The 23,487-nt window shown below is 36.2% G+C and overlaps 1 protein-coding gene across 2 annotated transcripts in view; it reads left to right on the forward strand.

Annotated features, from left to right (window-relative positions):
• DMXL1 (Dmx like 1) overlaps positions 1 to 23,487 on the forward strand; it is a 128,860-nt gene that overhangs the window by 79,045 nt on the left and 26,328 nt on the right. Inside the window, exons 29-34 of one of the 2 annotated variants that reach the window (XM_025860778.2) lie at positions 433 to 611; positions 5,669 to 5,799; positions 8,481 to 8,566; positions 9,716 to 9,917; positions 10,924 to 11,041; positions 14,784 to 14,846. In XM_025860778.2, coding sequence (XP_025716563.1) covers positions 433 to 611; positions 5,669 to 5,799; positions 8,481 to 8,566; positions 9,716 to 9,917; positions 10,924 to 11,041; positions 14,784 to 14,846 — 779 coding nt within the window. The remainder of the gene's footprint in view (positions 1 to 432; positions 612 to 5,668; positions 5,800 to 8,480; positions 8,567 to 9,715; positions 9,918 to 10,923; positions 11,042 to 14,783; positions 14,847 to 23,487) is intronic. The other variant, XM_025860779.2, reaches the window with a different exon arrangement.

Here is a 23,487-nt window from a genome sequence, read left to right on the forward strand (position 1 = left end):
ATTCAGTTTTGTATGTAGATAAAAGGTCAAGGGATTACTAAAGAACCTCATAAGTTGAGTTGTTGCCTTCAGTTAACATTGACATCCCATGATACTCTTTGTTTTCCACGGTATTCTTCAAAGTAAAGGGATGTAGATAATTTGCTTTCATGATCTTAGCTCAGTTGTGGACTCATTTATAGGCAGGTATTATATCCTTTTACCCACATAACAATCAGAGATGAGGGATAAGTTGAGATAAAAGTAAAGATTGCGTTTTACAGTGATTTTTGTCTCACTTCTACTCATTTTTTAAAAACCTTACTATAGTAGTAATGATCTCAGTTTTGTGTTTGTGCTTATTTGTAACCTTAAATCTTATGTAAAGATAGGTGAAATTAGTACAATGGAAATAGTACTTACTTTAATAATACTTTATTTTGTTTTCATTAGTTTCTTCGCTTGTGGAAGAAGGAGAGAAACAGAACAAACGTTTTAGGCCATCAAAAATTTCTTGCAGAGATTCTGCCCCACCGACCTCTTCCTCATCAGTAATCAATCAGGAGTCACTGACAGTCCAAGAGAAGTTCATTCCACCAGAACTCAGTATCTGGGACTATTTCATAGCCAAGGTAATAAAAGTGCCACCTAGAACAACACTTTGAATAGTGTTGCAATGAAATGGAAATGAAAATGTTTAAAATAAGTGGATTGTTGCTGCTTCCAAGTATTTTCCCACTCTGGTGTAGAAAGATTTCATTTTGTCAGGCTGCATAACAAAACAAAACAAAACAAAAAAACCTCAAAAATATTTGGCCTTTTCCATCCGGTTTTTAAGGCAGTCCTTTGATAAGTTATGATTTCTGTATTTTAAACAAAATACAGTTCTTAGATAAAAAGATAAATTGGTTAATACCGTAGTGCTAAGGTACTTGATGGTAATTGAGGAATCCAGACTACTAGCAGTCGCAGGGCCGTTGCTGCTTTTGCTCCTTTTTTGTACTGCAGATGGTCCTACATGGTTCTCATATGCACATGTTATAGTTACTGCCATTTAGTGAAGTAACGAGTCCCACAACAACATGGTTCAGAGTTTCCACAGTCTATTAACTGTGAGGAATTACCTCAAGTACGAACTTCCCTGCTGGCTCTTCCATCCACATGTCACTGTGGAAATAGCAGATGCACCTCATGTGCAGTGATCAGTCACAACAGTTCTTTCAGAGTCTGTTGGCGATTGATCATTTAGGACCCGTTACTCAGTTTGTATACAGACAGCAAAGTGTCAAACTCAAGTGACATTTTACAAAACAGGATAATGGGAAAAGGGAATTGGCTCACAAAAGTGGAAGTGCTACCAAACAGTGACAAGTGGTAGCACTGTAAGTGACATTCAGATTGAATGTAAGCAGTATGTCGGCTAATAGAATTTAAATAAAAAATGAAAAAAAATAAATGTAAACAAAGTTTATGGAAAAATAGCTCACATTGGGGCTACTGACATTGCTATCAGATTCTGGATGTGCAACCAGAGGACTTAGTGAGGGCTAACTTGTCAACAAAGGTGAGGAAAGTGTAACACAGGGATGAGGATGTTGTAGAGATAGTGAAATTGGCAAAAAAAAACCCACTTCACATTAAAGGAACTCTGGCTAATATTTCACAGCATTGAAAGTATGAAGAATAAAATATTAGAAGTTGATACCAACTTAGAAACAAGTATGGTGGTTTGCCAAGGATCAGAAAAGATGCTTGCTTTGTATCCTAAATTACGAGTTAGAAGAAGGCAAGCACTATTCCAAGTACTCTTGATGAATTTTTTACAAAGAAATAAAACACTTGATCAGGTGCCTGGGTGGCTCAGTCCTTAAGCGTCTGCCTTCGGCTCAGCAGGGAGCCTGCTTCTCCCTCTGCCTTTCCCTCTGCCTCTCACTTGTTCTCTCTCTCTCTCTCTCTCAAATAAATAAATAAAATCTTTAAAAAAAAAACATTTGAATTCTCAATATTTCTAATATTTTAATTATAGTGTGCTAAATAAATATGATTTTTACTGTTTTTTCATTTCCCTATACATTTATTGCCAACCATAAGAGTTTTAATGTTTTGAAAAATATTTTTCCTAGTCTCAGAATATTTGTAGTTTTTCCTTTGTTTATTAAGATAGCTTCACAATGGTTTCAGCTTGCTTGGTCGTTTTCATGTTCCTATGCTACTATGCAAAGCAAAAATGGCCTGTATGTGTCTTCTGCTTCTCCTGTGATCAGCCACGTCCCTCACATTCTCAACTTCTGCATGTTCTTTTTATTTTCTTCTATTTGATAGCTAAGTATTTTCTGCTGACAACAATCCTTTAGACATGTTAAGCAGTAGCTTAATTTTTTTTTTTTTGTATTTTTCTCAGGGTAAAGACAGGTATTTGTCTCTCCTTGTTCTTCATTGCCTTTTGCAGAGTTACTCATTTATTCAACAAATGTTTATTGAGCCCCTTACTGATATGGGAATATCTTTATGTCATCTTCATTTTGGAAACACAGTTTTAAATGATAGAGGATCCATGATGAGGAAGGCTTTCTTTAGATCTCTTGTTCCTGGATCTTGTTAAATTTCTGGCTGGTCTGCCTTTGTCCCAATTCATATCACAGCCTCAGGCTAGTTGAGAGGTTAGCTTTTTCTAGTTGGTACTGAGATCTCTGTTGTTTTTGATGGTGCCACTGAGCCTGGAATTTTTAATCAAGTCATCCACCTCTGGCCAGGCAGCAGAGTTCTTCCTGTTCACGGACTGCCCGAGCGGCGGGGTAGGGTAGCAGCGGCCCCACCAAAATGCCATGTTCTCACTGTTTCTCCAGAGATTCCAGTCAATTTTTCTTGAATAAATGCTTCTCTGTGTGTCGTATGCATTGTTCAATTTCCAGTGTCTTTAAATGGGTCTTTTTTACAACTTTGTGCAGTTTTACTGTTGCTTTCTGGTGAGAGAACTTAGGAGCTTCTCTCTCAGCTCTTTCAAAAGTTCTCCTATCCCTGCTATGTGTCTTTACTGGGCTTCCCTACACTGAAGATTTATAACTTCAGATTTCCCATATCACCTCTTCCATCTTTGCTCTTAACTATAAGGTATTAAAACTCTTACCATCCTGTCATGAAGCTCTAACTACATTTGTTCCCATCATATTCATTCCTCCTGTTAATAAGGACGAAGGGTCCTTCCTATCGGAGACTTTAGTTCTGTTCTGAATCCCAACTGTGCTTTTCTTCTCTACTTTTGACTCTCTGTTGACTGCTTCCCATCAGGACAAAAGTGTGCTCTGCTGTCTCTCATTCCAAAGCCTGCTTTGATCCCAAAACTTTTTCCAGCTATTACTCCATTTCTCTGCTTCCTGTTATCATTCAGCTTTTTAAAACTATACACACATTTTTTTTCCCTGTTATCTTAGGTTCCTTTCATAGTTAGCCACTGTGTGACTTCTGACACAGCTACCCCACTGAAGCTGCTGTTGAGATTCAAAGGGGCATCACATATAACTGAAACTTCATCATCATCTCATTTGAACTCTTAGCAATATTCAACACATGCGACCATTTCCTCCTTGAAAATACTTTTTTGTCTTGTTCTCTTAATGCCATTCTCCTCTAGTTTTTTTTTTTCCCCTAATCTTACTATTTATCTTTCATAGTCTCTTTTCTTTATTCTTCCTTTTCCACTTGACCTGTGAATCTTGATCTTCAAATCTGGGTTTTTGATATTTATTTTGTCCAACACCTCCCTTTTATAACCAAAGTTCTCTCGTACTAGTAAATGGCATCTTCATCCTAATGGTTTCTTTTTTTTTTTTATTGTTATGTTAATCACCATATATTACATCATTAGTTTTTGGGGCAGTGTTCCATGATTCATTGTTTGTTCATAACACCCAGTGCTCCACGCAGAACGTGCCCTCCTCAATACCCATCACCAGGCTAACCCATCCCCCTACCCCCCTCCCCTCTAGAACCCTCAGTTTGTTTTTCAGAGTCCATCATCTCTCATGGTTCGTCTCCCCCTCTGACATACTCCCCTTTTCTTCCTCTCCTGTTATCTTCTTCTTTTTCTTAAGCCAGAAACCAAAAATAGTCTTTTTCCTCTCTGTCCCTTGCTCTCCAAACTTATCAGCATATCTGTCAGTGCTTCCCCAAAATATACTGTCAGTATGTTATTTCTCTCCCTCTTCATCACTAACACATAAGTCCATGTTGTTGGAAACCTGTCTCTGTGCTCTGCAGCCAAAATATAACACGAAGACAGAGTGTGGGGATAAAGAAGCACAATAGTTTTATTGCTTTGCCAGGCAAAGGAGGCTATGGCTGGCCAGTGCTTTCAAAATTGCAGACTCGCCTGAGGTAAAAGGTTGCAGGAGTTTTAGAGGAAAATACAGGATCTGGGCGGTTTAGATAGGAATCTGGTATGAGCTTCCAGCTCTTCATCATGTCTTCAAGGTGCTGTCCGACTAGCGCCGGCCATCTGAGTCTCTTGACTGAGTATACTTTGAGGTTAGCGAGATGTCCACATTGATACTGAGTTCCCGGAACAAAGGATTCTACAGAAAAACAAGTCAAGGGTGGGGGGGCTTCAAGAATGAGGAAGAGAAAAAGCTGTTCCATTTAAAGTCAAGCCTTGCTGAAGTATGAGTGTGTCCATCTGAATTTCCATCCATCTTTATGTTTCTGTAGCAGTTTCATCCAGACTGTCAACTCTTGCCTTACTTAGTTACTCATGTCTCCATTTCTAGTCTTGCCATTTGAGTTTTTCTCTCATAAGAGAGTGGACATAGTCATACTCTTAAGATGTAAATCTCAATACCTGTCCTCCACTTAAAACTCACTAGTGGCTTTCCATTACCCTCTTTACTGTGACCGACAAAGACCCAACCACACCTGTCTCCTGCCACTGTCTTCAGTGTTCATCCCAACACTTATCCTCCTGCGATACTGGGCTTCAGCCACACCTGACTTTCCATACCACACTCTTTCCCATATTAACACCTTCCCAGCTATGATTTCCACTGCCATTCCACTAAGATGCTTTTCTTCCCTCTCGTTCTGTGGCTTACTTCCTGTCCTTTCAGTCTCAAGTGCCGCTTTACCGAGAGGCCTCTTTCACGATCCGCTTTTGTCAGTTCTTGTTAATGCTCTCAATCCCATCTGTCCTCTTCTGTATGGCCCAACTAAATACAGTTTGTATTTAGTTTTCTGTTATTTGCCTGTTTTTTTCCACGAAAATGTAAGCTCTCTGAGTGCAGTGACTGTGTTTATGTCTTAAAAATAGACATAAACTATTTTTTTAGTTTGGCGCCCCCCAGATGGCTAAGCATCTGACTCTTGAGCTCAGGTCTTGATCTCAAGGTTGTCAGTTCAAGCCCCAGGTTGGGCTCCAGACTGGGGTGTGGAGCCTACTTAAAAGAAAATATGGCAAGTATACTTTTTGACACATTGATACTTGATAAATTTTTTGTTGAATGGCTGCATTAATAAGAGAATTGGGTAAAGTGAGGTTGAAGGCATAGAATGTCAAAAAAGAAGCAGCCAAATACTGGTTACTTTACTTTTTTTACATTGAAGTATCTGAAAATGGGATAAATTGCTAATATTAGACTCTGTAATTGAATGTTTTAAATCAGCGAATTGAATGATAAATTCTGTAACTTTTTTATTTTAGCCTTTTCTACCCCCTTCCCAAAGTAGAGCAGAATATGATTCAGAGGAGAGTCTGGAAAGTGATGACGATGATGATGATGTTTTAGCATCAGATTTCCATCTCCAAGAACATTCTAATTCAAATTCATATAGGTATGGAATATTTAATTTTAAGCTTCTTTTTAAAAATTCATCGTGGCTTGGGGCGCCTGGGTGGCTCAGTCGGTTAAGCATCTGCCTTCAGCTCAGGTCATGATCTCAGGTCCTGGGATCGAGCCCCTCATCAGGCTCCCTGCTCAGTGGAGAGTCTGCTTCTCCCTCTCCCTCTGCCTGCCACTCTCCCTGCTTGTGCTCTCTCTCTCTGTCAAATAAGTAAATAAAATCTTTAAAAACAAAATTCATCTTGGTTTATATACATATTTTTGAAAATAACACGTATGAAATTGGTAGCTTGTTGAATTATAGCACACATTATAACTCAGATTTCTTTAGATGAAATTGTTAAATTCCTTTCTTTAAGAATAATTACACAGTTAGTTTTTTATTATCCGTGAATCGGTTCTCACAAATGCTGTCTACTTTTCCTTGCCTTTGCTCCCTGAGATAAACAAACTCCACTGTTTTAGCCTAGAAAACATAATATCTTTTCAGTATAATAGTAATACTCTAAGATCAGTATAATACTAATACTCTAAGTCAATGATTACTGTCTTAAAAATGGCTTCCACATATTATAAAAATCATAAATATTCAAAATGTTCACCCTCAGCCCCAGTGCTGCTTTATCCTTATGTATGAGTAACAGGATATTATCTTGTCCTTTTGATATGTTGTATATCTCTGAAAGGTGTATATATTTTATTGAAACATTGTATGTTAATGATATGATAGAAAAATAGAAATTTTCCACAAGAAATAAGTAGTATATTAGCGAAAATGAAATAAAAATATTCCTTTATTGAATGGAAAAAATATTTGGAGATTTTTACTTACTGGTATATTGTTGGTTTTTTCCTGTTGACCTAGTTATATATAAATTATTTACATGTCTCAAAAGTCATTCAAACTCTGTAACTTAATAACAGCAAAAACCAAACAACCCAATTAAAAAAGCAGGCAAATGACATGAATAGATATTTTTCCAAAGAAGATACACAGATGGCCAATAAGTACAAGAAAAGATGCTGTCATTAATCATTAGGGAAATGCAGATTGAAACCACAATGAGAGATCACTTCACGCCCCTTAGAATGACTACTATCCAAAAACTGGAAGACAACAGTGTTGGCAAGAATGTGGAGAAATTGGAACCCTTGTGCACTATTGGTGGGAATGTGAAATGGTGCAGCCACTGTGGAAAACATTATGGTAGTGAGGAAATTAAAAATAGAATTACCATATGATCCAGCAATTTCACTTCTGAGTATATACCCAAAAGAATTAAAAGCAGGGTCTTGAAGAGGTATTTGTACAAACCATGCTCGCTTCAGCAGTGCATATGCTAAAAAAAATGGGATCGGTATTTGTAGAAACCATGTTCATAACAGCATAATAGCCAAGGGGTAAAAGCACCAAGTGTCTGTTGACAGATGAATGCATAAACAAAATGTGGCATATTCATGTAATGGAATAGTATCCAATCTAAAAAAAGGATGGAAATTCTGACACATGTTACAAAGTGAATGAACCTTGAGGACATTATGCTAAGTGAAATAACCAGTTCCAAATAGACAAATACCATTGCAGTGGTGAATAATTCCACATACGATGGGCGCCTGGGTGGCTCAGATGGTTAAGCGTCTGCCTTCGGTTCAGGTCATGATCCCGGAGTCCTGGGATCAAGTCCCGCATCGGGCTCCCTGCTCCTTGGGAGCCTGCTTCTCCCTCTGCCTTTCTCTCTCTCTGTCTCTCTCTCTCTCTGTCTCTCATGAATAAATAAATAAAATCTTTTAAAAAAAAAATGTTTAAAAAAAAAAATAATTCCACATACGAGGTACGTAGAGTAGTCAAGTTCATAGAGACAGAAGGTACAATGGTGGTTGCCAGGGGCTAGGAGAAGGGGGAAATGGGGAATTATTGCTTAATGGGAATAGTTCCAGTTTTGCAAGATGAAAAAAGTTCTAGAAATAGATGGTGGTGATGGTTGAATATACTTAATGCCACTAAACTGTACATTTAAAAATAGTTAAGGTGGTAAACTCTATATATACAATTTAAAGTAATAAAAAGCCAGTACTCTAAGAAATAAATGTGTTTCACTTTAAAAGAGAAGTTGAAATTTTTTTTAATAAAAAAAAGCAAAACTATATAAAAATGTGAAATTGGAAGTCTCACATTTCTGTCTTCCACCCATTTCTTCTCTGCACCCTCTGTGTATACCCATTTTTATTAGTTTCTGTTTTATCCTTCTGTTTGCAAAAATAAGTGTGTTTGTAGGTGTGTAAAATCTTTTTTTCTCTGCTTTCTTACATGGAAGGTAGTAGTTGCATAGTATATATAATGTTCTATAATTTGATTAATACATGCTGGAGTTCACTTCATACTAACACTTCAAGATTCTTCTACATTCTTTTTTTATGGCTTCCTTAATATTCTGTGATTCCAAACCACAGTGTTTCAGCCAGTACTCTCCTGGCAGATAATTGGTTGTTTCTGCTCTTTTGCTCTCATAGGTAAAGCTGACATGAGTAACTACATGAATATATTGTTTTGTTTTTCTGGAAGTATATCTGCAGAGTAGATTCTTGATAGTGAAATTGTTGGATTCAAGAATGGTGTACTCTTCTAAAACCCTAAGTGAATTTTTAACAGATCTACTGTTGTTTTATTTTTAGTTGGTCATTGATGCGCTTGGCAATGGTGCAGTTAGTGCTCAACAATTTGAAGACGTTCTATCCCTTTGCAGGTCATGATCTTGCAGGTAATGAATATCTTAACATGATCTAATATTCCCATTGCTTTTGAATTACTGTTAAGCATTTTTTTTTTCAAATAGTCGAGAAAAACTTTAGTAACTTCCTGTTGTAGAAGATAGGTTTCTTTTAACCAGACCAGCCATCTGTAAATGTGTCTATCATACTGTTAGGTACCATTAGGAGGACAATGTCCAAGAAAGCAGGGGATGTGGACCTTACGTGATTGATTGTATTTGAGACTTTATTTATACCTCTAGTGGAGGTGTTGGGGGATTTAATAACAGTAGACACATAGAAAACCAAGCAAATGTCAAAACTTAGTGATTAACTCCAGAGGAAGAAAAGATTATACAGAAAGAAAGGGGTGTGATAGTATACCACATGGTCCAGCTATGATCTGTATTTATAAATATAAATAACAAGGTAAACACAGAAACACCAATTTAACCAAAAATTATTATGTGACTATGTTGGAATGATGGAGAGAGTAGTTTATTCTCATATTCTATAACATAGTAATAAATGAGTACCTCATTTCTAAAATTGAAAAATCCAGAATTCACAGTATAGGCATATTATTTAGATTTTTGGAGGTGAATAGCAAAAATAGCTAAAAGTTGAAAGTGGAGTGAGGAATCAGGAGAATGAAAGTATACAGAACTAGAAAGTGCTGAATTTCATGTTAAGTGTTAAACTTTTTTTTAACTTTTGTGTATTTTCATTTTCTAAGCAAATTTTAGTTACATACCACATAGAAATTGGGCTGATGCAAAGATTTAAAGCAATTATTTTTCCTCTCAACATATTTTCATAATATTCAGGTATATTTTTTCATGTGAAATTAAAGCCAAAAGCAGTAATTGATATAGCATTACTTTACATCGTAAGTCATAAATATTATTCCAAGTTGTAATAGTAAAACTGTGATATAATTTCAACTCAGGTTACTCTTTTTTTCTATTGTTCTGGGCCACCTAATTATGTTGAAATAGAGATTTATTACATCTTTTTTTTTTTAAAAATCCTCTGGAGGTCTCTCCCCACTCTCTTGCACATCTCCTCTGCCAAAGTGTCTATGTCAGTCATTCTTACAATCGACTGTAGCATTTTACTGAAGAAGACAAAAGTGGGTCATCTTTATTTTCTCTTTTTAGAGCTTCCAGTTAGCTCACCACTTTGTCATGCTGTTCTAAAAACTCTTCAGTGTTGGGAGCAAGTTCTTCTCCGACGACTCGAAATCCATGGTGGGCCGCCTCAAAACTATATTGCAAGTCATACCTCTGAAGAGAGTTTGTCTGCAGGTCCTGCAATTCTCCGCCATAAAGCTTTGCTGGAACCTACAAACACTCCTTTCAAGTAGGTTGTCCTGTGGATACTGTTTTTAAGTCAGAGTTTTACTAAATCAGTATGTTATTAATTAGTACTTTAAAAAAAAATTTAAGGCCTTCTGTGTTTCCTTTGCGGTTCTTGCCTCATATCTGTGTCTTTGTTTGATATATATTGTAGGCTTAGCAAACATTTCCTGCAGAGGTCCAGATAGTAAATATTTTAGGCTTTGTGGGCCCTATAATCCTTGTTTCTGCTATTAAACTGCCATTGTAGAGTGAAAGCAACTATAGACAATGAGTAAACAAATGGACATGGCTGTGATCCAATAAACTTTATTTTCCCCCAAAAATGAAACTCAGGCTGAATTTGACCTGTGGGCCATAGTTTACTTCCACCCACTCTGGAACAGAGCTGTTCAAAATACTTAGTTAGCAAGCTGTTTTATCGTTCATGAGGAGATGAAGCATTTGCACCAAAAGGTAAATGGATGCAGTGCTTTCTTCATCAATAAAGTTTTGCTGCAAAATGTTAACTGAATTTATAATAAACAGTGTACTTAGTGGTTTAGTGACGTAGTTGATTTACATTATTTCACAAGTTCTTTAGTGAGCATCAGTAACAGAGTCCATGGACCCTTTGAGTAGCTCTGCTTCTAGATCTCTTCTAGGAGAGATCTATTTTTGGTAGATACTATGTTTCTAGGGGTCGCAGACTGCAGCCCTGACGCCACATCCACCCATCCTCCTGCAGTGTAAATAAAGTTTTATTGGATCACAGCCATACCCTTTCATTTTAATATTTCCTCTGGGTGCTTTCCTATCAGTGACTGAGTTGAGTGGTTTAAAGACAGCCCACAAAGCCTAAAATATTTACTATCTGGTTTTTTAAGAAAAAATTTGCAGACTGCTACCCTCAGTGATATGGTCTGATTCCAGTTAATTTATTATTATAAACGTTCATAGAGCACCAAGGAAATGTGGCCAAGTTAATCAGAAATCTTCAAAGTGTATAATTAAATATCCTGTCTCTGTAGATCCAAACATCATCTGGCACTGTCTGTGAAGAGACTTTGGCAGTACTTGGTGAAGCAGGAAGAAATTCAGGAAACCTTTATCAGAAATATATTCACAAAGAAAAGATGTCTTAATGAGGTCTGTATAAGTTAAAACCTTTTTACTCTATTATTACTGAAGTCTTTTGTATTATGTAACCATAAAAAATGTTGCATTTTACAGACTTTTAAAAAACTCACTTTTATATCATAAACATTTATTATGCAGTTAGTAGATGGAAAAAGGGACTGACAAGGAGAGAGGGTCAGTATTATCCTAAATCAAGTTTTAAAGTAACTAAGATGTATTTAGAACTCTTTTTCCCCCCAAAAAAGATATTGTTTGAGTGAAGATTCTACATCTTGTTTGCTGTATTTTGAGTTGTCATCTAAGAGGCAAAGTAGAAATTTCCCATGATTTTCATATGATAGTTAAAAGAAGTTTATCTTAGAAGTTTAATTGAAACTAGGTTGGTATACTGAGAAAAAATTTCAAATATGTACATTTTCTTTTTATTCTTTTGATTATGCTTCTTAATGAAATTTTGTAAACACAATTTATAAGTATACTCTTGTTGATTATACTTTGATACTATCATTATAATGATTATTTTTCTCATTTAGTTCAGTGCTTTAAAAACTTCGATTTTGATGATAATGGGGAACTTGCACCTGAATGTAAATTAACATATTACTACTTTTTTTGTGACAGTATTGCTATTAAAAAATATCAGGTAAACTCAGTAGTGGACTTAGTGATGGTACTAATTCTTTATGTCCTCATGGACTAGTAACAAAGTTTCAAGACTGGCATCTGGTCTGTGGATCACATTTTGAGAAGCATTGAACTAGGCTTCAAGCAAACTTTGCATGGTTTTTGAAGTGGGAGGGAAAACAAGAAGGTATTTCACTTGGAGAAATAAGGAAATGGAATGGCTTCTTTTTCCTAATTTCATTCTTTTTTTAAAAAAAATTTTTGAGTACAGTTGACATACAATGTTACATTAGTTTCACTTGTACAACTTAGTGACTCAACAAGTTTATGTATCAGAATGGCTTCTTAATAGACAAGTTAGCAAAAAGCAAGATGGCATATAACCTTAATGAAAAAAAGGAAAGATTACATAGATCTCATTGCCTTTCAGTTTAAACACTGTTTTATAAGAGGCAACTGCGTGCACTGTTATTTAGTTTTTGCCAGATTATATATTTGAATGAGCCAAGCCAGGAAACAGACATAATTTTTGTCTAATTTAGAAAACTTCTGACTTATGTACCTTAGTATGACATTGAAAACTAAGCCAACAATAGATAAAATAGATAGAATATAAATGAAGTATTTTTATTTTACCTTATGTAAGATATATCTTAAATATTGAGTGTATGAATTAAACAGTTCAAGAAAATGTTGGGATAAATAAAACTAAAAATGTACTAGATCAGGAACTAATTAATTAGGGTATATTTACTGGTAAGGTAATGTTTATTTTATTTTAAATATATCTTTGCCTAAAATAATGTATAACAAGTTAAAGCATTCTTGACAATAATTTACAAAACCCTGCTACATTATTCTGTATAAAAAGTATGTTTAATTATAAGTATATAAATATTTATATATTGTTATTTCTTTGTTTTTCTGATGTAGCTTATAATATGAATATGAAAGTTGGCATGATAATTTCAAGTACAAAATCATTTATTTATTTATTTTAAAAGATTTTATTTATTTATTTGACAGAGAGACACAGTGAGAGAGGGAACACAAGCAGGGGGAGTGGGAGAGGGAGAAGCAGGCTTCCTGCCGAGCAGGGAGCCAATGCGGGACTCGATCCCAGGACCCTGGGATCATGACCTGAGCCAAAGGCAGACGCTTAACGACTGAGCCACCCAGGCACCCCCAAAATCATTTTTTAAAAAACAAGGCCATATTTGATTAATATAGGTGTAAAAATGAAAACATTTCTCTACTGCTGTTGTAGTCATTGTATTTGGGAAATTAAATAGTTCTCAAACAAAATAAAAAGCTGTTACACCACTAGATTGTCTAGCGGAATCATAAGGAAAGAGAGTAGCCTGAGCAAGCCAGAATGCATAAGGAAGGATAGCAGGTAAATGAGTATAAGTCACCTTTTTAATTCCTTTGCTATTTTATTTTTAGTTTTCTTAGGAGTTGTGATACCTTAAGAAAATTTTGAAGTTATTTTTGCGTTGTTATTTTAATCAAAAGCATGCTTATGGACGTTGGACTAAAAGCTTTATAATTATCAGTAAGCTGAGTATCTTATCTGAATTTTATCTGCAAAATGAGTATAATATCCCTTAATCTACAATGTTCTGACCAGTAGATCTAACTTACTTAAAACCTGACATGATTAATGGTAGTTACTAGAAATTAATTTTTACCACTTTATTTTATTCTTTTTTAAAAATTTATTTTTTGTTTTTTATTGTTTTATTCTTGATGGTGATATTCCTTTTTTTTGGTAAAGATTTTATTTATTTATTTGACAGAGAGAGAGACACAGCTAGGGAGGGAACACAAGCAGGGGGGAGTGGGAGAGGGAGAAGCAGGCTTCCCGCTGAGCAGGGAGCCCGATGCGGGGCTGGATCCCAGGACCCTGGGATCATGACCTGAGCCGAAGGCAGACGCTTAGTGACTGAGCCACCCAGGCGCCCCTTGATGGTGATGTTCTTAAAAATAGTGATATTTTGATAAAGGGAATATGGAAATGAAAAATTTATATGGTGAATCAGATTGGATGGAATTAAATAGTAACTTCATAGAATTAGTAAAATATTATTTAATCTTTACTGGACAGTTGACTAGCTTATTTTTGGTATTAACAAAATTACCTTCCATCTCTTTTTTTAATAAAATGATGATTGTACTTAAGTAGCTTGAGTCCAAGTCACTGTGACTTTCCAGGTGTTTAGGAAGTGGGTACTAGACAGGCCCTGTGTTTTGGATGGGAGGATTCTGAGACTGCTGCTGCTTCTTACTCCTTACACATTGGAAAATGAAATTTTCTCCATCTGATGTTAAAATTTAAAATCCTCGTGTATCCTCAGATCTTTTCTTTTTATATACTGCATTTTTAACATAGAAGGTCTTTCCAGTTTATATTTATTTTGAAATTAAGTACAGATAGCTGCAAATAAACTATATCTGAATGGTTTCCAACCAGAAAAAAAATACTTGACAGCTATCATCTTTGTCCCCTACTTAATATTTCTGTTTTCTTTCATTTTCTGCGAACTAAAGGTCTTGAACCACTTCTTTAACAAATGCTAATATCCCCTTTTAAGAAGGATGTGTGCCTTCAAGCAGTTTATTGACTATTTCTGGCTAAAAAAGAGAAAGAATTAGAAACCTAGAAATCTAAATTTTCTAATCAGGAGGTTTTCTTGAGGAGTGAGATACCATGATGGAGACCAGGCATAGTAGTATGTATGGAGAAGAACAATTTGACTTTTACTTTCAGGTGAGAGTACTGTGGCACCAGTAGCTCTGAAATTTGTAATATCCAGAACTCGGCTCAATTTTGCTTGAATGTCAGCATTTTAAAATAAGTTAAGTTGGTTAAAATTTCTTGGGAGGTGAGATAAAATTTACGGTGGTGGTTAATGAGTTCTGAGGGATTACGTTTTCCCCAGCCCCTCACCAAGCACCCCCACACATGCTCCTTTTAAAATGTATGATATTTAAAAAATAATAACTCAGTCCAGTGTTATTTTCTGGTAAATTCGGTTGAAAATATAATTTAAAAAAAATCCCCAGTATTTTGCATGTTATATCTCGTCTTTACTCTTTGTCATGTGGTTATTCTTTCTTGATGAAGTCATTAGAGGACAACTGTGAAACCATCAAAAATTCTATGATGGAGGAGCCAAACATCAATAAGGTACAAAATATCATTCAACTGAATTAGAAATTGCATTCTTTAACAAGAAAAACAAATTGTGTTTTAGTTTTGAACTGGGCTTTGTTTCCAAAGCAATTAAATTATTGTTCCCTCAAAGTACTAGGTTTCAACAACTTAAATATGCAATCATAAAAATGGTTTATGTTTTGTTAATAAGAGAATGCAGTTTTAAAGGGAGTTGAATGTAACCTGTTTTGGCTACAGATTTTTCTGAGTAAATACAACTGAAGTTCTTAATAAAATGTAATTACAGTAGCCATTATAGAATTATAGTGGTATTGTTCTATTTTTGCAAGTGTTACTTTTGAAGTTAACATTTTCTCCTGTGATGTTAATTCCTTAAAATATATCAAATACTGTTATGTAACATTGTACATATGTTACATAACATGTACATAATATGTACATGTTACAACATGTGCACCTGTACAAGTACATGTTATGTAATTATTTTTCTGGTAGGAATAGCATATAGCAAATTGCCTTGTGTGTAGCAATTTCTCCTAACACTTGAGATGAAGAGCAAAAATTATAGGAATTTGTATAATCATGAAATACCTCCCAAATGTTCTATGATCATACATTCAAATATGATTTTTATTAAGTTGATATTTAACTAATCTGTTTCTTATTCCGATTTTAAGTTTCTCTCAACAAAGTAATTTTTAGGGGAAAAATTTCTCAGAAGATTTTTTTTAAGGCTACCAATTCCCACTGTTAATTCTTTCTCAAAGAAAACCTTTTGGTAAAAATAGGAAAAATAATTCTATACAATTAATAAAAAAGACTGATTAGCTGTCGAGTGTGTATTATAACTCAGACTTTGGCAGAATACGTTTATGCAGTTCATACTTTGGAAGTGTCTACCAGCCTTTGGGAGTTTTGAAAGAATATAGTTGAAACTTTTTATCAGTTAACAGTAATTCCTTGCCTAAGTTAATTACTAGTCTGTACATTATCATGAATTCTCATCCAAAGATTTTTCTTTTCACACTATTTATAAGATGTTAATAATCAGAATGTGGTATTTCTATAGTAATCACAGTACTTTAAAAGATAGTCATTCTGTTTGGTGAGTTAACATCATAACTATTTTTGGTCAGAATTTTCCAAGGGTCTGCTACAATTTGTTTTAAACAGGTTTATTAGGTATACCTGAGTTAAAACAACTGCACATATTTATTTAAGTATAGTTTGACTGATCTTGGCATATGTATACCCTGGTTAAGCCATCACCACACTTGAGAAAACAAATATACATATATATATTTATAATATATATATTATATATAATCTCCCTCTTCCTCCTTTCCTCCCACCTCTGCCCTCTTGTTCTACAGGTAGCTACCAGTCTACTTCCTCATGTTATAGATTAGTTTGCATTTTCTAGTATTTTATGTAAATGGAATCATATAATATGTCCTTTTTTTCCCCCTAGCATAATTATTTTGAGATTCCTCCATATTGGGTATTTCAGTAATTCATTGCTTTTTATCGCTGAGGTGTATTCATTGTATCACTGCACCATAATTTGTTTATTTTTGTACCTGTTAGTGAACACTTGAGCTCTTCCCATTTCAGAACTATTTCAAATAAGAATGCTCAGAATAGTCATACACAAGTTTCTGTGTATGGGCATGGGCTTTCATTTGTCTTGTGCAAATGCTTAGGAGTGGAATGGCCAGATTACAGTGTAGGTGTGTGGTTAACTTTTTAAGAAACTCAAGTGTTTTCCAAGGTGGTGGTACCATTTTACACCCCCAGCAGCAATGCATGAAATCTCAGTTGCTTTACCTTCTCACCAATACCTGGCATGCTCAGCCTTTTTATTTTAGCCATTCCAGTAGGTGTGTAGTGGTTTTAATTTGCATTGAGCATCTTCTCATGTGCTTGTTTATCATTCGTATAACTTTTTGGTTGAAGTCTTGAAATGTGTCTTTCTTTGGGTTGTTTTCTTAATAGAGTTTTAACAGTTCTTTATAAATATAAGTCATAGCTGATTGGCTATTGGCTGTTCTACTCTATTGCATGTCTTTTTATTTCCTTTACAATTTGTTTTAAACTGAGTTTTTTTTTTTTTTAACGACTTTATTTATTTGACAGAGACACAGCAAGAGAGGGAACACAAGCAGGGGGAGTGGGAGAGGGAGAAACAGGCTTCCCGCTGAGCAGGGAGCCTGATGTGGGGCTCGATTCCCTTGACCTTGAGCCGAAGGCAGACGCTTAACTTCTAAGCCACGAGACGCCCTAAACGGAGAAGTTTTTAATGGATCAGTTGGATCTCATCAAAATTTGTTCTGTGTATGGACATCCTTTTTGGTGTCATATCTAAGAAATCTTTGCCTAACCTAAAAGTCACAAAGATTTTCTCCTGCTTTGCTCTAGTTTTAATTTTACAATTGGTGAAGATTACTTCCATCACTGCAACTTTCCAGTGAAAAAGAAATCTGGGGCGCCTGGGTGGCTCAGTCGATAAGCGTCTGCCTTCGGCTCAGCTCATGATCCCAGGGTCCTGGGATCGAGCCCTGCATCGGCCTTCCTGCTCACCAGAAAGCCTGCTTCTCCTTCTGCCACTCCCCTGTTTGTGTTCCTGCTTTTGCTGTTTCTCTCTCTGTCAAATAAATAAATAAAATCCTTAAAAAAAAAAAAAAAAGAAAAATCTAAAGCTCTGCCCTACAAAGAAATCACAACACAAAGGCATTGTTTAAATCCTACAAAAAAAATTTTGGAGTCATTTTTTTATATGGCACAAAGTATGGATTGCAGGTATGTTTTTTAATCTTTGTATCAGTTAATCACCACTGTTTTCTGAAAAGATTATCTTTTCCTCCACTAGATTGCCTTTTCCTCCTTTTAAAAAACGAATTGACATATATGGGTCATGGATTCTGTTTTGGACCATTGATTTATTTATCTTTATACTAATCTCCCGCTCTTACTGCACTGACTAGAACTTCCAGTCCAGTATTGATTCAGAAGTGGTAAAAGCAGACATTCTTATTTTGTTCCTGTTCATTAAGTATGCTGTTATCTATAGGGTTGTTTTAGATACCCTTTATAAGGTTGAGGAAGATTTTCTGTTCCTAGCTTGTTGAGAATTTTTAATCAGTAATAGATGTTGGATTTTGTCACGTGTTTTTGTTTTTTGTTTTTTGGGTTTTTGTTTTTTTGTTTTTTTTGCTACTATTGAGATGTTCATATGGTTCTTATTTTATTCTGTTAATACAGCTAAATAATTTGGTTGACGAATTAGTTTATGTTAAACTAACCTTTCATTCTCTGATTAAGCTTGCTTTGGTAGTGATGTGTTTGTTATATTTTTTATGTATTGGTAGATCTGTTAAAAATTTTGTTAAGAATTTTTGCACTTATGTTAATAAGGAATATTGGTTAATGGTTTTCTTAATGTTTTGTGGTTCTTTTTTGGTTTTAAACTGAAGCTGGACTCAGAAATGAGTTGGGAAATATTCTCTTTAATTTTTTAGAAAAATTTGTGTAGAATTAGTATTATTTCTTAAGTGTTTGGTGGAATTCATGAGAGAAATTGGGCTTTTTTATCTACAAATTCAGTTTCTTCAACAGATACAGGGCAAGTCAGGGTATTTATTTCTTCTTGAGTGAACATTAGTAGTCCATGTCTTTAAATAAATTTGTCTGTCTGGGGTGCCTGGGTGACTCAGTTGGTTAAGTGTCCAACTCTTAATTTTGGCTCAAGTCATGATCCCAGGGTGCTGAGATCAAGCCCTGCATCAGCCTCTGTGCTGGGCATAGATCCTGCTTGGGATTCTCTCTCCCTCTGCCCCTCCCCCCCCGTCCCTCTCTAAAATGAATAATAAATAAAATTTTAAAAAATTTATCTGCTTCAAGTGTCAGATTTATCGGTGTAAAGTTATTCATAGCAGTCCCCTGTTTTTTTAATACACAGTGAAATCTGTGGTGATGTCACCTTTCATTTTTCTGCGGCAGTTTTGAAAACAATTACTTCTTGAATATTTTTATTTCCTAATATTTTGAGTATTGGTGTCCTGTTATGTTCACTTGCAAGCTTCCCATTTCCTTGCAATATGCCTTTGATACTCTTTAGATCTCCTTTTACTTTGTTTTGTTTTATTATACCATTAGAGTAGTGCTGAAGTAATCCAGATGCTCACCTTCACATTGTAGAAGGTGATAGTGACTGAAAATCACCAATTAGACCTGGAGTCGCAGGTAGCTTTTCTGTAGATCTCTTGTGGGACCTTGAGCTCTTTACACCCTTTAAGTCTTCTTTACTAATGTATAAAATTAGGGTTGATAGTTTTAAAAATGCTGACTGCTCTGATTTAAACAGTAGTGAAGTCCTGGATTTAGTCTGTTGGGGTCCTCTCTTCCTCAGTTCTTCACGTAAGCTCTGTGGAACCTGAACATTGTTTAGATCAGTTCCTGTATAAAATTTCTCTTTAAGTGGTGGTAAAATATACAAATAAACTTTACCATTGTAATTGTTCTAAGCGTACAGTTGTGTGGCATTAAGTTCCTTTATATTGTTGTGTAGCCATCACCACCATCAATCTCTAGAGCTTTTTCATCTTCCCAAACTGAACCCTGTCCCCATTAGACAGCAGCTCTCCATTTTCTCCCCCCCGCCCCCATCTAACCTAGCCCACCACCCACCATCCTGCTGTCTCTGAATTTTACTACTCTGGCTATCTGTATAAGTGGAATCATACAGTACCTGTCATTTTGTGACTGGCTTCTTTCACGTAGTTTACCATCTTGTATGTATGTAGTATGTATCAGAATCTCCTTTGTTCTTAGGCTTAAATGGTATTCCATTGTGTATACGTCTCACATACTGTGTAGCCATTCCTCTGTCGATGGACATTTAGTTGGTTTCCATCTTTTGCCTGTTGTGAATAATGCTGCTGTGAACATTGATGTACACATATCTGTTTAAGTCTCTGCTTTCAGTTCTTTTGGATATATACCCAATCTATGGTAATTCTGTTTCTACTTTTTGATCTGCATAATCTCTTAAAATCTCTTTTAGCACTAATATTTGTATTCTTTTTTCCTCACATATCCAGCACAGTCAAATTTTAAAGCATGGCCTGAAACCTTACATTAAGGTTTATATTAAACTTACATTAACCTTTACATCAAGACCGTATTCGCTGTGGGTTTTTTTTTTTAACTATGATTTTATGTGGTATTACCTTTAGCAAATGAAATTATATTCCTAGTACATGCAAGTCCTCTTTTTTTAGCTGACCACATCATGTTTCCACTTCCTTCCTGGCCTACCTTAGATTTCATGATCCATCATTATGATCAGTCCTTTACAAAAACCGTCAACCCTTTTGTGCTCTTCTCTCTCTGGTGGTATTTCCCTTGAAAATTCCCAAACCTGTACATGCAGCTTTCTGTCTATTCTGTGCCATTGTAACTGAACCAATGTGAGTTCCTTCCTCAGTGAGTCACAAATTCCAGGTTGAACTGTCACACAGAGAAAACTTTATTTGCAGCAGATAAGGAGATCACAGGGAAAGGCTTCCAAAGCTTTGCATCCCCGAGCAAGGGTGAATGGGTTCCTTTTATTTAGGATTAGGATGCATATTTTGATGGAGAAGCCTGGTCATCCTGTACAGAGGCAGCCGAAGGTCACGCATGCGCCTTAAGGAAACATGCCTATACACATGCTGTATGTTATGCAGATGAGGCGTGCCCTCCTTGGGCGGAGGTCTAGTACTAAATGAGGTAAAGGTAGTCATCCTCATTCTAGAGGTCACTCTCTGGTCCATCTGTGCAAGTAGAAGTCGGAAGTTGAGATCACACTGGTCTGGGTGGCCTGGGCCACCTCCTTCTTCCGTGATAAATGTTTATCTTTCCCTTAAATTATTCTCAGCATAAGCAAATATATTTTTTTGTCTTACTTTCAAATGAAAACCAAAAAACCTACCTTTGAATCTCTCTACTCCCCCATTTCTGTAATCCCCTATCTAGGAAAATTCATTTATAGAATTGCCTATAAAATCATCAGAGAAGACTTAAAGAGTTATGTTGCAGACACCCTGTGGAGGAACCACCCAGTTTAAGAAATAAAACATTTATCAATTCAGTTGAGTACCCCTGTGAATCTTCCCCAATGGTCTTGTCAGGGCAGGTGCTGTTGCTGGAAGGGTGGTTTTGCTTTCTCTTTGCCTGACTTAAGAGATAGGCTGGAAAGAGGAGCTCAAGGAAAAATGTGGGACAGAGGTGAGGGAGTACAAGCAAGTGGGCCGTAAAGGTCAGGTCTTGGGGTCTAGCACATGGATGAAGAAAAAGCACAAACCATGGGGGCTTGCCTTGAAATTTATAGCCACAAATCCCCAATTAAACTACCTGACCATCAAAATAAATGACTCTGTAGTAAATTTGTTTTCTTGTTCTCTTTTCCATTCTCCCCACTTCTGCGCTCTTTCCTCAGACTTCCAGTATTCCTTTGCTGTTTCCCACCGGTGTCCTTGTTTTGCCACCAAAATAAGTGTAGGGGATTTAGGCTAATCTTCTTACCACCAAATCTAACTTCTGCTCTACATGCACATACTTTGTTCTGCCTTTTCTAACACTAAATAGGCTGTCACTTTTCGTCCAAGACCAGATCTTCCATTTGTACATTGATCCTCTCTCCGTTTTCTCTACCCGAGGACCTTGCTTCAGTTGTTATCCTCCCTCCTTCTTCCGTGATAAATGTTTATCTTTCCCTTAAATTATTCTCAGCATAAGCAAATATATTTTTTTGTCTTACTTTCAAATGAAAACCAAAAAACCTACCTTTGAATCTTTCTACTCCCCCATTTCTGTAATCCCCTATCTAGGAAAATTCATTTATAGAATTGCCTACAAAATCATCAGAGAAGACTTAAAGAGTTATGTTGCAGACACCCTGTGGAGGAACCACCCAGTTTAAGAAATAAAACATTTATCAATTCAGTTGAGTACCCCTGTGAATCTTCCCCAATGGACTTCCCTCCCTATTCACCGATGTCACGTGCCTCTCTGATTTAGTTAAGTGTTATCTCCAGCCTACTCCACTGAGATTTTACTAGTCCCAAGTCACTCACCCTTGACTTCCAGGATGCTAAATTCAGTAGTCAGTTCTGTCTTTCTTTACTTCAGTTGTTCGGTACCCTTTGATACTGTGGACTGCAGCCACCTTCCTGAAACTTGCTTCACTTGGTTTCTGTAACATCCTATTTGATGATTAGTATTCACAATTGGAGATTGTTTCCTGTTCTGTCGGAATGTTTCCTGTTCTGTCAGTTTATTCTGTCACAATTTCTTTCCCCAAACTTCTTCCATCTTGAATTGGCTTATCTTTTTCCTTTCTTGGAAACGTTGTTGGGTGTCTCAGGACTTAGTTCTCTAACCTTTTCTCTTCCCTGTCTTTGCTTTCTCTTTGGGCTGTCTCATGGTTTAAATATCCACAGCCATCTATTAAATGGTAACTCTTAAATCAGTTCTTTCTGGCCCATTCATTTCCTGAACTCTGGACTTGCCTTATAAATCTAATAGCTATCTCACCCTGAATGTCTAAACACAGAATTTTCTTTCTTCTCCTGATCTTAATCCAAATCCCCCCTTTTTCTTCACTTTTGTCTCATTAAATGGTACCTTCACTCACGCAGTTATCAGATCTGAAATCGAGGAGTTATCCTTGCTTTTTCTCTTTTGCTCCTACTCTAATTCCAGTCCATTAGCAAAATTTATCCTAATTCCAACCACTCATTACTACCACCATTGCTGAAGTAGCCTCTTAACTGATCTGGCAGCCGTTGTCACACCCTGTATACTTTGCCTCACAACATGCAGAATTATCTAAACCCTTGCAGAGACTTCCTAGCTTTAAAATAAAATCTGAACTCTTTATTTAGGCTTTTAAGGCCCTCTGCACACTGAATCCTGCCTGGTCTCCAAGCTCATTTCCTACCATTTGCCATTTTTCTCAAAATTAAATATGCATAAGCTTTTGAGATGCTAAACACCATGCTTTCCCCCTCCCTCCAGCTGATTCTCATGCAGGTGATCTTGGGGCCACAGTATTAAGAACTAATGTTTTATTAAATCTAGGTAATGAGAGGACAGGAATGTATTTTCACATTGAAGAAGCTTTTTTTTTTTTTTTGAAGATTTTATTTATTTATTTGAGAGAGAGAGAGGGAGAGTGACGGAGATAGTGCAAGAGAGCCCTGAGTGGGCAGGAGAGGGAGAAGCAAGCTCCCGCCGAGCAGGCAGCCTGACGTGGGGCTCGATCCCAGAACCCTGGGATCATGACCTGAGCCAAAGGCAGATGCTTAACTGACTGAGCCACCCAGGCGTCCCTGAAGAAGGTTTATTGAAGTTTATGCCTATTGGAGTTTTTTCTCCGTAAATTTAAAGTTTGAAAAAGCTCTGCAGGTAAAATGAATATATTTGCCCCCTACCTACCCATTACCAGCAAAAAACATACTCCTCCGTGGCCTGCAAATATCATTTGTCTTTCTTTCCCATTCCTTCAAAATCCAATAGTGGACACTTAGTGTGCTTTAGATACCAGGTAGATATGTGACTAAGTTGAGATTTTGTCATAAAATTACAGAATTTGACTTATACATTATATACA

This window comes from Callorhinus ursinus, unplaced genomic scaffold (assembly GCF_003265705.2).
Source record: "Callorhinus ursinus isolate GAN/ISIS: 27379988/994484 unplaced genomic scaffold, GSC_fseal_2.0 scaffold30, whole genome shotgun sequence".
In the NCBI taxonomy this organism is placed as follows: Eukaryota; Metazoa; Chordata; class Mammalia; order Carnivora; family Otariidae; genus Callorhinus; species Callorhinus ursinus.